The sequence below is a fragment of the Lynx rufus genome, unplaced genomic scaffold (genome assembly GCF_022079265.1).
Source record: "Lynx rufus isolate CCGP_SWC_20201006 ecotype Redwood Valley unplaced genomic scaffold, mLynRuf1.p SCAF_7, whole genome shotgun sequence".
Classification (NCBI taxonomy): domain Eukaryota; kingdom Metazoa; phylum Chordata; class Mammalia; order Carnivora; family Felidae; genus Lynx; species Lynx rufus.
The window spans coordinates 120665954-120681774 of record NW_025814889.1 but is presented as its reverse complement, the minus strand read 5'-3'; the positions used below and the strand labels follow the sequence as shown (position 1 = coordinate 120681774).

At 34.5% G+C, this 15821-nt stretch overlaps 1 protein-coding gene across 3 annotated transcripts in view; it reads left to right on the top strand.

Moving 5' to 3' along the window:
* The window catches only part of BLTP3B (bridge-like lipid transfer protein family member 3B), a 109990-nt gene that overhangs the window by 71504 nt on the left and 22665 nt on the right, over positions 1-15821 (top strand). For all 3 annotated transcript variants that reach the window (XM_047067420.1, XM_047067421.1, XM_047067422.1), the window contains 6 exons: positions 2171-2312; positions 6517-6710; positions 8555-10053; positions 10228-10403; positions 11108-11247; positions 11906-12056. In XM_047067420.1, the coding sequence (XP_046923376.1) occupies positions 2171-2312; positions 6517-6710; positions 8555-10053; positions 10228-10403; positions 11108-11247; positions 11906-12056 (2302 nt within the window). The remainder of the gene's footprint in view (positions 1-2170; positions 2313-6516; positions 6711-8554; positions 10054-10227; positions 10404-11107; positions 11248-11905; positions 12057-15821) is intronic.

The window sequence follows — 15821 nt, the reverse complement described above, 5'->3', positions numbered from 1 at the left end:
TTATAACATTCTTGTCTATAGTTTGTTTAAAAATAAACAATTTCAGATAACATGTTATCATTTATGAATTGTTCTGGTTTATTTTGATGAGTCTATGGCTTTGAGACTTAGTTTTATCTGAAAATTTTTTATTTTACTCAGTGGTTTTCAACTGGGGTTGATTTTATACCCTAGGGGACATTTGGCAATGTCTGATGACATCTTTGGTTGTCACAACTGGAGGAGGTTGTTGCTGACAAGTAGTGGGTAGAGACCGGTGATGCTGCTAAACATTGTGACAATGCACTGCACATTGTTAGCAGTGCCAAAACCAAGAATCATCTGGCCCCAAATGTCAGTAATGCCAATTTTGAGAAACCTTGATTACGCATTATTTTCTTATTGTACAATGGCTTCTTGTTTTACATTCCATATATAATGCATCTTATTTGAAGGTAGAAGATGTAAATAAATTCATATAGAAATAGCAGAGGCGAATCACCCATAATCCCAAGTAGTTGAGGGTGAAATAAAGTAAAGAAATCCCACATACACAGGGCACCTTGGTGGCTCAGTCGGTTGAGTGTCTGACTTCAGCTCAGGTCATGATCTCACAGTTTGTGAGTTCGAGCCCTGTGTTGGGCTCTGTGCTATCCGTTCAGAGCCTGGAGCCTGCTTCAGATTTTATGTCTGCCCGCCTCCCCCCTTCCCCCGCCCACTCACATTCTGTCTCTTTTCTCTCTCAAAAGTAAATAAATATTAAAAAAAAAAAAAAAAAGAAATCCCACATATACAAATACACCAGAACAAAACAAATAAAAATAACTGAAAGAAAATAGTATGTTTATATCAATTTGAGTAACCTTTTAACTATTGAAGGAAAAAGGAAGTAAGCTATTGTCTATTAAAATAAGTTGATACTTTGAGGTGAAAAGGATTTGTTTCCATATATGCAAAGAAAAACTTCTTAATTAGATAATGCAAGGAACTGACTTAAATTTATAAAGTCTATACAAGGTTTCAAAGGTTTTATTAGCAATTTATACAAGAGAAATATTCTACTTCATATGAGAAATATACGTTTGTTGAATGAATGAAAAAAGTTAACCTTGAGATACATACCTGAATATATACTAAACAAGTACAAATAAATGAAATTGATAAAACTATTGGTTGAACTGGGGGAAATTAGTATATACATTTTTTTATGTAAATTCACCATTTTCAGGGGAGAGTGAAAAAGTGTAACAAGAACCGTAAAACTCGTAGTCTTTTTAGAAGACAGTAAGTGAGGGGTGCCTGGGTGGCTCAGTTGGTTGGGTGTCCGACTTCAGGTCAGGTTATGATCTTCCGTCCATGAGTTCGAGCCCCGCATCAGGCTCTGTGCTGACAGCTCAGAACCTGATGTCCCCTTTCTCTCTGCCTCTCCCCCACTCACCCTCTGTCTCTCTCATAAATAAATAAACAAACAAACATTAAAAAAAAACAAGTGATCAAACTATTTGACAGAAGAATTTGTAGTTATTTTTAGGTTAATCTTTAATGTAAAATATGCATAACATGAAATTTACCATTTCAGCCATTTTTTAAAATTGAGGTATAATTGACATGTAACATTATTAGTTTCAAGCATACAATGTAATGACTTGATAACATTTTAGCTATTTTTAATTGTGCATTCATTCTCATTGTTTATTCACATAGTTGTACAACCATCACCATTATCTATTTCTGTAATTTTTTTATTATCCCAGACTAAAACTCTATATATAGCTAACTTTTTCCTGATAATAAATTATGGTAACAAATTACTGTAAAATACCTACCAGGGAAGCAGTCTATTCTTGAGGACTTGGATCTGTGTCCTGACTCTCCCATTTACTTACTTCTGTAATAGAAATACTCTGATATTTTAAGGCTTACAATAATAAGTTTGCAAGGACCTTACTAAAGAGTTGATTTTGTAACTGATAATACTTCAAAGGGGCTATAGGTTTTCTGAATAGTTGATTGGTGTTATTAAAAATGATTTAATTTGAAGTTAAATATATAATAAAGTTTGCATTGGAAATTAACCATTAATTAATTATTTGAAGTACTTTTAGGAGTTTGAAGTGATGCCCATGTGGCATAAATTGTTTGGAAAGAGCTTTATTCAGTGTTACTTCAATATACTTAATTATTTCTTCAGGTCTCTACAGCAGAACAGTGTCGTTCTTCCCCCAAAAGTATGATTTCTTGCAATAAGAAATCCCTGTATCTTCCACAAGAAATGTCAGCTGTTTATATAGAATTCACAGAATATTACTATCCAGACGGAAAGGATTTTCCAAGTAAGAGAGTTTCCTGTTTTGTTATTATTTGTCCATTACTTGGGAAGTTGTTTTTTGGTTTTTGGTTTTTTTTTTGCTAAGTTTTCAACTTTTATAAATGTGAAAAAAAGAAACAAAAGCCCATTGTTCTTTACACTTGTTCTCATTGTTTTTAGTATATAACTCTATATAGCATTTCTTACATGTTCTTACTGTTTGTTCATATTTTTTTTTCTCTCACTAGCTTGTAGCATCCTTAATGTTGGGAATCATGTAGTAGTCATGCTTCATTTTATCCCTGAGGCTTGACTCATTTCTTTACTAGTAGCTGTTTGTTAAATGAAAGAATTTATGAAAGTTAGTTTATTTGTAGAATAAGGTCATTTTTTTCCATTAGTCAAAACCTATTTATATTTCAGCTATATAAAATTCTATATTTCTTTGAAAAATTAATAACGCATTTATTCTTTTAGCTATAGAGAATTTTTTTGGCTGTTTTATGCACAAATGTATATTTTGGACAACTTTTGGCACTTGTCTTTACTTTGAACATTGAATTACATGAATTTTGATTTGTAAGCTATTTTGGGGTCCTAAAGTGAAAATGATTATGCATTTGTGTTCTTTGAATGCTAAATTTCTATGCGATTATCTGAGTTCATCTCATAGTTTTTCAAAATAAAATTGGCCTTTGTTTATATGGTATCTTTTCTTTAACTGTTTAATTATTTAATCCTTGTTTGTGCCAAAGTTTTGGGATCTAATTCTCACCATCTTCATGCTTTTCAGCAGTCTTTTGTGTATTTCTTGTTTATCCTTTCTACCTTCCTGACCATAACAGTGAGAAAATTAAAAAAGGTTAAGACATTTGCATAGCACCTTAGTAAAATGGCACAGCTGAGATGTGGGTCTTCTAAATCAGAATTCATGTGTCTTCCCCCCAGGCTGCAGCTATATTACACTGCCTTCCCATAATATTCACAACCATTTGTCTGTAACTGGAGAATCCCATTGTTTCCAGTCCTCCTTGTTCCTTACAAATAAGTGTTTTCCTTAAGTAATGCATCACTGAGTTAGTAATTCTTCAGAGCGAAGACTAGTTTCCAAGATTTCTGATTTCTAATCTAGGTTTATTTATTTCTATCATTTTTATTAACACGTGCCATAGGAATTGTAATCTTATTCTATAGTATATATTTTTTCTGATAAAAACATTAAATTCCTTACAGCAGTTTAAAGCCTAGCCCCCTAGATACTTAGGAATGGAATTGCTAGGTTATGTTTAACTGTGTTTAATTTAACTTTTCACTATGAAAATTTTCAAACATATACAAAGGTACAGGGATCCATTTTCAGTCCTTATATTTCATCTCTTTGTTAAGCAACCCACCTTTATAAAAATATAACTTTTAAAATAATTGTAAATGTAATATATGTTATGTTATTTAAAAAAAGAATATACCAAAAATAAAAAACTGGCCACGAGTCTACAGTTTAGAGACAACTTCTGCTAAAACATAAATGTATGGATTTGTTAGGGCTGCCATAACAAAGCACCACCGACTGGGTGATTTAAACAAAAGACATTCATTTCTTCATAATTTTGGAGGTTGGAAGTTCTAGATCAAGTGTCAGCAGGGTTGTTTCTTCAGAGAATTCTTTTTTTGTTTTTACTTATTTTTGAGACAGAGTGAGACAGAGCATGAGCAGGGGAGGGGCAGAGAGAGGGGGAGACACAGAATCTGAGGCGGGCTCCAGGCTCTGAGCCGTCAGCCCAGAGCCCGATGTGGGGCTCAAATTCACGGAGTGTGAGATCATGACCTGAGCTGAAGTCGGACGCTCAACCGACTGAGCCACCCAGGCGCCCCTCTTCAGAGAATTCTTTTTTTTTTTTTTTTTTAATTTTTTTTTTTCAACGTTTATTTATTTTTGGGACAGAGAGAGACAGAGCATGAACGGGGGAGGGGCAGAGAGAGAGGGAGACACAGAATCGGAAACAGGCTCCAGGCTCTGAGCCATCAGCCCAGAGCCCGACGCGGGGCTCGAACTCACGGACCGCGAGATCGTGACCTGGCCGAAGTCGGACGCTTAACCGACTACGCCACCCAGGCGCCCCCAGAGAATTCTTATTGGCTTGTGGATGGCGGTCTGTTCACATGGTCTTTGCTCTGTGTGTGTTTCCTAATGATGCTGATCGTACTATATATACTAGGGCCCATCCATATGAACTCATTTTTACTATAATTGCCTCTTTAAAAGCTCTGTCTTCAAATACAGTCATATTCTGAGGTACCCTGGGTTAGCATACCAGTTTTGAGGGGACAGTTGAGACCATACAGTAAGTATAGTATTGCTCGTCCTGTTTTTAATGTATGTGTTTCTTTTGCATATTTGATTTACATCCTGTACCCTTCTTTTAAGTTCTTTTTTTTTTTTTTTTAAAGTTTGAGAGAGAGCAAGTGTGAGTGAGAGAGAGTAAGTGGGGGAGGGGCAGAGAGAGAGGCAGAGAATCTAAAGCAGCCTCTGTGCGGTCAGCGGGAGCTGACACAGAGCTCTATCCCATAAATCAGTAGATCATGACCTGAGCCAAGATCAAGAGTTTGGACACTTAACCAACTGAGCCACCTACACGCCCCTACATCCTTTCCCTTTGATGAAATGAGCGTATTCCAGGTTTCTACAGGTTTATTTAAGTATCTTTAATAACCATATAATAATCTATTTCATAAGTAGACCCCTGTTGGAAACTACTTGTAGTACTTGTACTACTATGTGTAGATTTTTCTACCACTTAGTGTACCAGTTTCTTCCTCTGTCCCAGATCTCCACAGCCCGGATTCTTCTTTCCTTCTGTGTTACAGCTTTGGGGACTACATTTGCTCTCTAGTACTCTCTGTAGCTGTCATCATCACTCATTTTATACTTGAGAGGCCTTCTTTTTCCTTCCTTCCAGAGTATGATGTGATCTCTTCAACACCCCACTTCCTTTCAATTTCCAAATATAAGCACTGCCACATCCCAAGTGGATGTCTCTGTTAGACTTGAATTACATTTTTCTACCTTTGTGTCTGTGTTGAGTAAAAACCTACAGACATTTTATTATTTTTGTGCTTAACACCATACACAAAATATTGTTGGCATTCAGTGAATCTTTCCTGGAAGAAAATGAATGAATGAGTGCAAAAAAACGTCCTATTTAGGACATAGTTATAATGCTGTCTTTTTAGTGATATCCTATACCTTGGATTTATTTTCCTTAAATTATTGTTGTCTAAAAAATCTAGATATACATGCTATTTGCTTTACTAGAAGTGAGTAGGCTTGAATGTTTGGGATAGAAGATTTTTTATCAAGATGCTCTGAAAACAATAATGGCTTTTATAGTGTAAACAAAAGGATTTAAGAAAGAGGTGTATACTCTAATTGTGAATATTAGTTTAATATAAATTAGCACTAAAACACTTATCCAACCCCCAGGCATTCTAATATTTGAGGAGAGCTATGAAAAAGGAGTATATTCCTTTTATTATCTAGTAGATACTTGAATTTTTACTTTGCACCAAGCGCTATTCTAGGGTTAGGATTAAGTGGAGAATAAAACTGCATGGCCCCTCCTCCCAAAGGAAACCTGCCTGTTCACCACTTTCATAAGAAATTAGTCATTAGACTCGCTTCTCTTATTTTAGAGGATTCAGATTATCATTCAGGTAGGAAAAGTCCTTACAGATACTAGGAAGAGAGATCTAAACGTTGTTTCCTATTTATAGATAGTTTTAGAATAAACAATATATTTTGCAGTTAGTGAAGCATAGAAAAATGTTTTTTGTCTGTCTAAATGTATTCATTATCATCCACATGTGTCATTTTAATTTTGTAAATAAAATTTCAAAACTTATTATCTTAATTTAAAAAGAATAAAAGTTAAAAATGTTTTTTCTCGGGGCGCCTGGGTGGCGCAGTCGGTTAAGCGTCCGACTTCAGCCAGGTCACGATCTCGCGGTCTGTGAGTTCGAGCCCTGCGTCAGGCTCTGGGCTGATGGCTCAGAGCCTGGAGCCTGTTTCTGATTCTGTGTCTCCCTCTCTCTCTGCCCCTCCCCCGTTCATGCTCTGTCTCTCTCTGTCCCGAAGATAAATAAACGTTGGAAAAAAAAAAACAATGTTTTTTCTCAGGGAAGATTTAGACTATCTGTTCATTAAAAATCTTTAAAATTTTTTTTCTCCACAGTTCCATCTCCCAACCTTTATAGCCAACTGAATGCACTACAGTTTACCGTGGATGAAAGAAGTATTCTATGGTTAAATCAATTTCTCTTGGATTTAAAACAGAGTCTTAATCAATTTATGGCTGTATACAAGTTGAATGACAATTCAAAATCTGATGAGCATGTTGATATTCGAATTGATGGCTTAATGCTAAAGGTACCATATACACAAGTGACTGTGATAACAAAACCATTTTTAGAGAAGAAAAGTTAACATCGTAATTTCCAGGATTTAAGATGGGTGTTCAAATATAAATCAACTTTATTGTAATCTTAATTTTGATTTTGAAATTTTAATTTTGATTTTTAGTTTAAAAAGCCTTAAGAGACTGTTTTTCCCCCTTCTTTCTCTATCTTCCATTTAACCTGTTTCATTTTGTCACTGCTCATCCATTTGGAGGTAAGCAGAAATAACATTTAAATCAGTATTTTTTCCCCTACTTCCTACCCGAGCTGATAAAATTTTTCTTTTAAAGTGGAAATTAATACAGTGAAACTTATAAATTAGATCTGGGTTTTATTTGTTCACAGTTATTCTGTTATTGATATCCAAAGATAATAGAAATTTGCTTTGTATTACAACCAAGTAGTTGATAATCTGAATCCCAGGGATATTTAAACTTTAAAGGAGCGAGGTTTTTTGTTTTGTTTTTTATGCACACTTTATCTATCTATCTATCTATCTATTTATTTATTTTTATGAAATTTATTGTCAAATTGGTTTCCATACAACACCCAGTGCTCATCCCAAAAAATGCCCTCTTCAATACCCATCACCCACCGTCCCCTCCCTCCCACTCCCCATCAACCCTCAGTTTGTTCTCAGTTTTTAAGGTCTCTTATGCTTTGGCTCTCTCCCACTCTACCCTCTCGTTTTGTTTTTTAAAAAAACAACAGCTACTATAGTGTAGTAAATAGAGTAAGACTTGGATGAAAAATTTCAGTTTCTGCATCTGTTGGTGATACTCTAAATTTCTATACCTTTAATTTCTTCTGTGTAAAATGGGGTTATTCATAAATGTTAAAATTTCATTGCAGAAATGTTTTAAAGATTTTCTTAAAAATCTTACTATGTTCAATTATAAAAAGATGAATTTTATAAAATCACAATTATACTTTAAGACAGTTGTGTAATCTCTATATTTTCTCAATATGCACTTTTAAAACCAGTATTTTAAGGACTAAAAAAACCATATTTTAAGGACTGAGAGTAGCTATTTCTGAAAAATTAGTAAATAGTTTGACCTATATGCTTAAGTTTATTTTCTTAATAGTTTCATCTGAGAAAAGTGATTCTAATGGCATCTATCCAGTCATTCCATCCAGTCATCCCCCACATCTCTTGGATTTAAACTATCTTTGTTTCAGATTCTGTGTCTCCCTCTCTCTGACCCTCCCCCATTCATGCTCTGTCTCTCTCTGTCTCAAAAATAAATAAACGTTAAAAAAATTTTTTTTAAATATCTTAACAAAAAGTTCTTTTTTCCAAACTTAACACTTAATTCTCAAGGCATAGTAAGCTTTTAGTAATATTTTGTTTTTCAACGTTTATTTATTTTTGGGACAGAGAGAGACAGAGCATGAACGGGGGAGGGGCAGAGAGAGAGGGAGACACAGAATCGGAAACAGGCTCCAGGCTCTGAGCCATCAGCCCAGAGCCTGACGTGGGGCTCGAACTCACGGACCGCGAGATCGTGACCTGGCTGAAGTCAGACGCTTAACCGACTGCGCCACCCAGGCGCCCCAGCTTTTAGTAATATTGATTTAGTTTTAATTTTGTTTAAAGTTGTTCTTTTCTTAGTGGTTAGTTAAGTCCTTTTTACTTGGTTTAATAAAAAGATTTGTGGGGAGAGAGTTCGTATATTATGTTTGGATAAGAAAGTAGTGTTTTGGTGGGATATACCAAAAAGAATTCCTGAGCTAAGTTATATTCTTGATTATTTTATCTTCAAGATGTATGGATTTGTAAGTTAGACTAGATTAATGTTTTTTCTCTTATAGTTTGTCATTCCTTCTGAAATGAAATCTGAATGTCATCAAGATCAACCACGTGCAGTTTCTATTCAGAGTTCTGAAATGATTGCCACAAATACAAGGCACTGTCCAAACTGTCGACATTCTGATCTAGAAGCTTTGTTTCAAGACTTTAAAGATTGTGATTTTTTCAGTAAAGCATATACCAGCTTTCCCAAATCTGGTGACAATTTTAATCTGTTGCATCCAATCTTCCAGAGACATGCTCATGAACAAGATACTAAAATGCATGAAGTTTATAAAGGAAATATTATTCCCAAGTTGAATAAACACACTCTCAAAACTTCTGCTGCCACAGATGTTTGGGCTGTGTACTTTTCTCAATTTTGGATAGATTATGAAGGGATGAAAAGTGGAAAAGGGCGGCCAATAAATTTTATAGACTCTTTCCCTCTTTCCATCTGGATTTGCCAACCAACAAAGTATGCCCTGTCACAAAAAGAGCTGCAGACTTGTAATCAGGTATCTCTAAATACATCACAAAGTGAATCTAGTGATCTGACTGGACGATTGAAGCGGAAGAAGCTCTTGAAAGAGTATTATAGTACAGAATCTGAGCCCTTGACAAATGGTAGTCCAAAATCTTCAGATACATTTTTAAGATTTTCCTCTTCATCATCAGATGCAGATGTTCATGTCCTGGTTCACATTCATAAACATGTCAGTATGCAGATCAATCACTACCAGTATCTGCTCTTGCTTTTCCTCCACGAGTCACTCATTTTGCTTTTGGAGAACTTAAGAAAAGATGTAGAAGCTGTGACTGGCGCTCCTCCTAGTCAGACATCCATTTGCATTGGAATTTTACTTAAAAGTGCAGAAGTGGCTCTTTTGCTACATCCAGTGGATCAAGGAAATACTCTTAAGTCTCCTGTCACTGAAAGTGTGAGCCCAATGGTTCCTGATTATTTGCCTACAGAAAATGGAGAATGTTTGTCTTCAAAAAGGAGGCAAGTTAGTAGTGGTATAAATCAAATCAGAAGTGTAACTGTTAATCACATGTCAGACAACAGATCTATGAGTGTTGACCTTAGCCATGTCCCTTCGAAGGATCCTTTGCTTTTTAAATCAGCTAGTGATACAAATCTGCAAAAAGGTATTTCTTTTCTTGATTATTTATCAGATAAAAATTTAGGGAAAATAAGTGAAGATGAAAGTAGTGGAATTGTGTGCAAAAGTGGATCAGGAGAAATTGGATCAGAAACAAGTGACAAAAAGGATTCTTTGTATACAGATTCAAATAGTGTCTTAAACTACAGAGAAGATTCAAGTTTGCTGTCCTTTGATAATGATGGTAATCAAAACATACTTTCAAATAATTTAACTACTAGAGGACATGAAACCATAGAGTCAGTCTTTAAAGCTGAAGATTTGCTTCCAGAAACAGTTTCACTCTCTGAGAACCTAGAAATCAATCAAGAAGAAGCACCCACGGTTAGAACACTTAAATCACAGTCATCTTTCAGGTAACAACATACTATTGGAATTTGGGGGTTTTTGGTTTTCTGGGCGTATGTATGTATGTGGTGGGGGGCATATTTTGTTTTTGGACAGAAAACCTCCTGACAAAATATGACATTAGAGTTAACACATAGAAGAATAGGTTTTATGTGATGTTTTTCTAATAATATTGTCAACAGTGGAAAGCCTAAGGAACGGATTCCACCCAACCTGGCTCCACTCTGTGTTTCTTATAAGAACATGAAAAGAAGCCCCTCACAGACCTCATTGGACACCATTTCACTTGACAGTATGATATTGGAAGAACAGTTGTTAGAAAGTGATGGAAGTGATACTCATATATTTTTGGAAAAAGGTAAAGCAATACAAGTTTAATAATTCATATTAAATAATCAAATCTTAGAAGCGTTCAAGGGTTAACTGTATAATAACTTAAAACAAACTGTGTTTTGTATGACTTGGGCTTTTCTAATCCACTGTTTCTAATAATTCACTTTTATGGTATTTTTAAAAGATACTGATCTATGATGGGCACAAAATTTTTTTAAGATTGTCTTTTTCCACAGAGTTTGAGAAATAATGAAATACAGCACACTGAAAAATTAAGGCAGGTAGGTAAGAACAGAGGGTGATCACATTGATTGTAGTGACATTAACTTCAGGTAGGAGATAATTAGAAGTGGTACTGAAAGGGGAAATGAAGTGGTTGGACTGGGGTTATTCAAAGTAGGACGGCAGAGAGGGAGGCATAGCTGGCTGACCAGGAACCCGCTACGCCAGCACCACAGCAGCAATGTGAAGGCTGTGCTCAGTGTTTTTGAGTTCTTTTCATACTACATTTAGGGCTTTAGTATCTCTAACATTTTATTGTGGACGTTATTTCTTATTATTTGCTAAACTAACTACAATTTAATTTTTCTTTGCTTATTGTCTTTTAAACAAGCCTTTGCTTGAGAAAGATTTGAAGGATAGCCCTTTTTGGTTAGATAAATTTAACATTGTCGGATCGTTTGTATAAGACTGATTTTAATTTGTTAGTTAACTTTTTTATTATTTCAGGTATTAAAAAGAACTCAACTACGAATTACCAGAGCCTAACGGAGAGTGCAAATGCCAGTGCAAATCTACAGAATTTTGGTGAAACCTCTCCAGATGCCATCAGTACAAATTCAGAGGGTGCTCAAGAAAATCAAGACCTGGTAATCATTTCACAGAGATTCTATGAAGAGAAATGCCACCACTTTTATTTCAGATAAATATGTACAGATTTTATGACATAATTATGTAAAGTGAATTGCCATAGTAGTGAGTGACTCACTTTGCTCGTTCTACTCTTGACACTTCTCCCTTCCCTCTTACTGAATTGTTTTTCTCTGAATTTCATTTTTCTAAATCTGTTTTTTTTCGTACTGTGGAGGGGGGTTTTTACCTTTTGACCTTTATGTAGTTGCATTTAAATACACTTTGAAAACAAGTTTGATGGTTGATGGTAGTCAGTCCTTCTGAGGAACTTTCTACAAAAGAAATATGTTACTGGTTTGTTGTAAGTCCTTTCCACCCAGTGAAATATTCTTACAGATGACTTAGAAAATATGTTCAGCTTTCAGTGAAAATAATTTCACACAGAAATGTTATCTGTGTGACCTAAAAAAATTCATCTCTTGACTGAATAGGAAGAAAGGAAGCTGAAGTTTGTCACTGTAATGTAATAACCAGGTTTTGTTGATCACAAGTATATTATTGGTTTTATTAGGTCACTATTGTATTTTTAGAGATTTTAGTAGTTTCCTGTGTCATTTCTTAAATTTTGTTTTGAATTACTTGGTATGCTAATATTATTTATGCAATCATTATTAGATGTCAGTTGTGGTGTTTAAAATTACTGGTGTTAATGGGGAAATTGACATCCGAGGGGAAGATATGGAAATCTGTCTGCAAGTGGACCAAGTGACACCAGATCAGTTAGGCAATATCAGTCTTCGACATTACCTCTGTAATCGTCCAATAGGTAAGACTTTAATATGATTTAAATTTGTTGTGTTTTTTACATATAACTCCTCAGCAGTTCTGTCTTTGGTATAAATGAATTCAAGGAAAATTACATTTATTTATAATAATGTGAGAGATTTGTTTTCTTAGCTTACCTTATTTTCATAAAGTATTTTGATTGTTATTAGAGGTGTAATGTGTTGAGGATGTATTCTCTAGTTTCTTTCTGTTTCTTTTGTTAAGTGCCATCGTTTTTAGTCTTCTCATTCTTTGAGATAATAGGTTTAAGAAAACAGAGGTCTTTTCTGTATGAAAAGAATAATAAAGTAATGCTAGAATGTCAAACTTAGCTCTATGCTAGAATAAATGTCAATTTTTACATTCCATTATCTTGCTTGTAAGCAAACATTTCCTGAGTCTGACATGATACCTGGTGTTTGGCAAAATTGTATGTCATGTTCTTACGGTCCTTCATTCTAACATCAACACATTCATCTGAACGTAGGGGGATAGGAACAACAAAACATGCAGTGTATAAAGAGGAAACCACATAAAACTATCCCTTTTTCAAAGTTTATATGGAGTTACCACTCATGGTTTTCAGTCATTTGAAGAAATTAACTTATGAGAATAGTTCTATTAAGCATTTAAAATGACATTGTTCAGGGGCGTCTGGGTGGCTCAGGCGGTTAAGCGTCCAACTTCGGCTCAGGTCATGATCTCGCGGTCCGTGAGTTCGAGCCCCGCGTCGGGCTCTGTGCTGACAGCTCAGAGTCTGGAGCCTGTTTCAGATTCTGTGTCTCCCTCTCTCTCTGGCCCTCCCCCCATGCTCTGTCTCTCTCTCTCTCAAAAATAAATAAAAAAACGTTAAGAAAAATTTAAATAAAATAAAATGACATTGTTCAAATTTTTAATTCTTTTAAAAAGCCACTGAGCTGTAAATATTTTTCTTTGCTATATATATAGAATGCTGTATCTGATACATAACATGTTGAAATACATAGTCCTGCATGGTATCAAATAAGTATACTATCACCTCACATCCTGGGAATTGCAGGTAAATGTGCCATTTGTCTTTAAATCAGCATCATAGAAAAAAAATTGTCTCCAGGCATTTTTCTATGTATAGGCCTTGCAGTTTACAATGTATCTGTTAAGAAATTTCAAGAATTTCCTGTTGGCAAGTATCAATCCCAAAAGCATGCAAAATAGTGGAAGCTAAATATACAATTGGAAAGGTTTCATAGTGGGCAAAAAACCAAAATTTCAAAACTTAGACCCTGTTCTATTCCCAAATCCAAAACAGTTTTCAAATTGTACACTCTTAAAATTATTTCCAGTTGCTCAATTGTTTTTACTTATTTTTATGGGTCAGTTAGTACCATGTCCTATTAATTTGTTTCATGTTCCTTACTGAAATCATTTTGAAATGTCCTATATGTATGGATCATATAGTCAGTGCTAATACCTTATTTTTCTCAACTGCCTCAGTTGTTTAAAGATAAAAAACAAGAAGGAAGCAGGGCGCCTGGGTGGCTTAGTTGGTTGAGCTTCCGACTTCAGCTCAGGTCATGATCTCACGGTTTGTGAGTTCGAGCCCTATGTCGGGCTCTGTGCTGACAGCCTGGAGCCTGCAGCCTGCTTCGGATTCTGTGTCTCCCTCTCTCTCTGACCCTCCCCTGTTCATGCTCTGTCTCTCTCTGTCTCAAAAATATATAAACATTAAAAAATTTTTTTTTCTAAAAAACAAGAAGGAAGAAAGCAAAGGAAAAGAAAGGAGCAAGGGGAAATGAAATAAAAGGAAAAGGAGAAAAAACTATTTTAGCTTGAACATTTAAAACATTAATAAACCATGTGAATAAAGATTGACCTACAGTTTGTATCTGCTGTCACTCTGACATAACCAGTTAAAATTGCAAAGTTGTTTTTGATTTTGTTTTTGTTTTTCTATAACGTGTGGATTTTGGAGTCCTTTAGTAGGAAGACCTTAATATAATAATTTCATGGCGTAAGAGGTAGAAGAGAGGAGTGAGTTTTGACTAGTGAAGATTTTGTTTTGTTTTATCTCTGCTCCAAATAAATATTCTTTTTGTTTGAAATTATTTCTGGCTCTCAGCTCCTTAGACTGAGTAGGTAATCTCTCTCACATTCTGTGTGTGTGTGTGTGTGTGTGTGTGTGTGTGTGTGTGTGTGTAGATACGTGGATAAACAGATGAAAGGCAAAACAAAGTCACATTTACAAAGTTGTTTCTAATTGTCCTTATTATTAAATAGACGTTAATAAACTCTTATTTTTCTTGATATAGGAAAGAACACTAACCATTATCAATTTGTGGCTTTTGCCTTTTATTTAAAAAGAAAATCTTCTTAATTATTTAAAGAATGCTTTAGAATTTTATTTGAACTCTTCCTGTATATTATTTATTTATTTTGAATGTTGATTTGTAGTACTAACATTGATTAAACGTTATCCTGTACCTGAAATAAAGTTACAAAAACAACTCTCCACTTTGAATTGTGTATGGAGATCTATCCTTGATGTATAAATATGGGTATGTTTATTTTCTTACATCCCCTCCCTCTCACAAATATGTATAAATTTGGCCTTTATAAGACTAAAGGATTCACATCCATGCTGAGGGAAAATAAACACTCCATCATGAATTTAATTAGTAGGTCTTCCTACAAGGACCCATGAGACTGGTGACTTTGATATTTCAATAGTCTGACTTTTCCAGAACAGTTAGTTGTTTTTTTTTTTTAATTCATCAGTTCTGTAAATTGTGAAACTGATCACATTTTTCTCTTTGCTGCTAGGAAGTTCATTTTTGGTTCACCTGTGGCACAGAAAAAGTAAATAATGTGTTTGGAGTCATTAATCTTACTGCCCATCCTTACCTTTTTCCTTCTGTCTTTTTCCATTGCTTACTTATTTTTCATATGATTATACCATGAACGTTTTGCCTCTTACTCTTTTTGGAGCTAGGTAATGTAATATAAACAAAATAGTTGCTGTGAGCGTAGGTTCACTTAAGTGGTCATACTGAAAACTTTTGTTTTTTAAAATCAGATTTTCTGTGAGTCTTTATTGAAATGATAAAATTTGTTTTTGAATTTAGTATTTATCTCAGCCAACTCAAAGTCTTTTTTGGAACAAGGCCAAGGCATAAATACATGTATACTATATTTATATATATGTATAAATCAGTATAAACATAAATGTAATATATATCTCCCTTGCTTTAATTTCAGTTTTAAAATTGTTTTCTAATAGAGACATTTTATTGAGGTCTTGTCTACTTATTTTTCTAATTATATAAGGACCCAATTTTAATGAGGAAGGTACAGAACTTCACGTTTTTGTTATTTCTTAAGAAATGGCTTAAGTGTCGCTTTAAGTGTCATGACTTTATCACATTTGTCTGTTACATTATAAATGAATAGATAGGTACACACTCAGACATTCTAAGTATCTTAGGTGTGCATCATATCAGATTTATATCATGGTATATGTTTTCATGGCACCAAAACATTAGAAAACATAGATAGGTCAACAGAAGTGCCATGGAAGGTCTATAAAAATTGAAGGGCTGTGTATGGTATATTGTATATGTACTGTAAATATGTAAATGAAAGATAAATATTAAAACTTTAAGATATTATTGCTTTAACATTATACAAAGTGACAATAATGTCTTTTTTTTTTTTAATTTTTTTTTTCAACGTTTTTATTTATTTTTGGGACAGACAGAGACAGAGCATGAACGGGGGAGGGGCAGAGAGA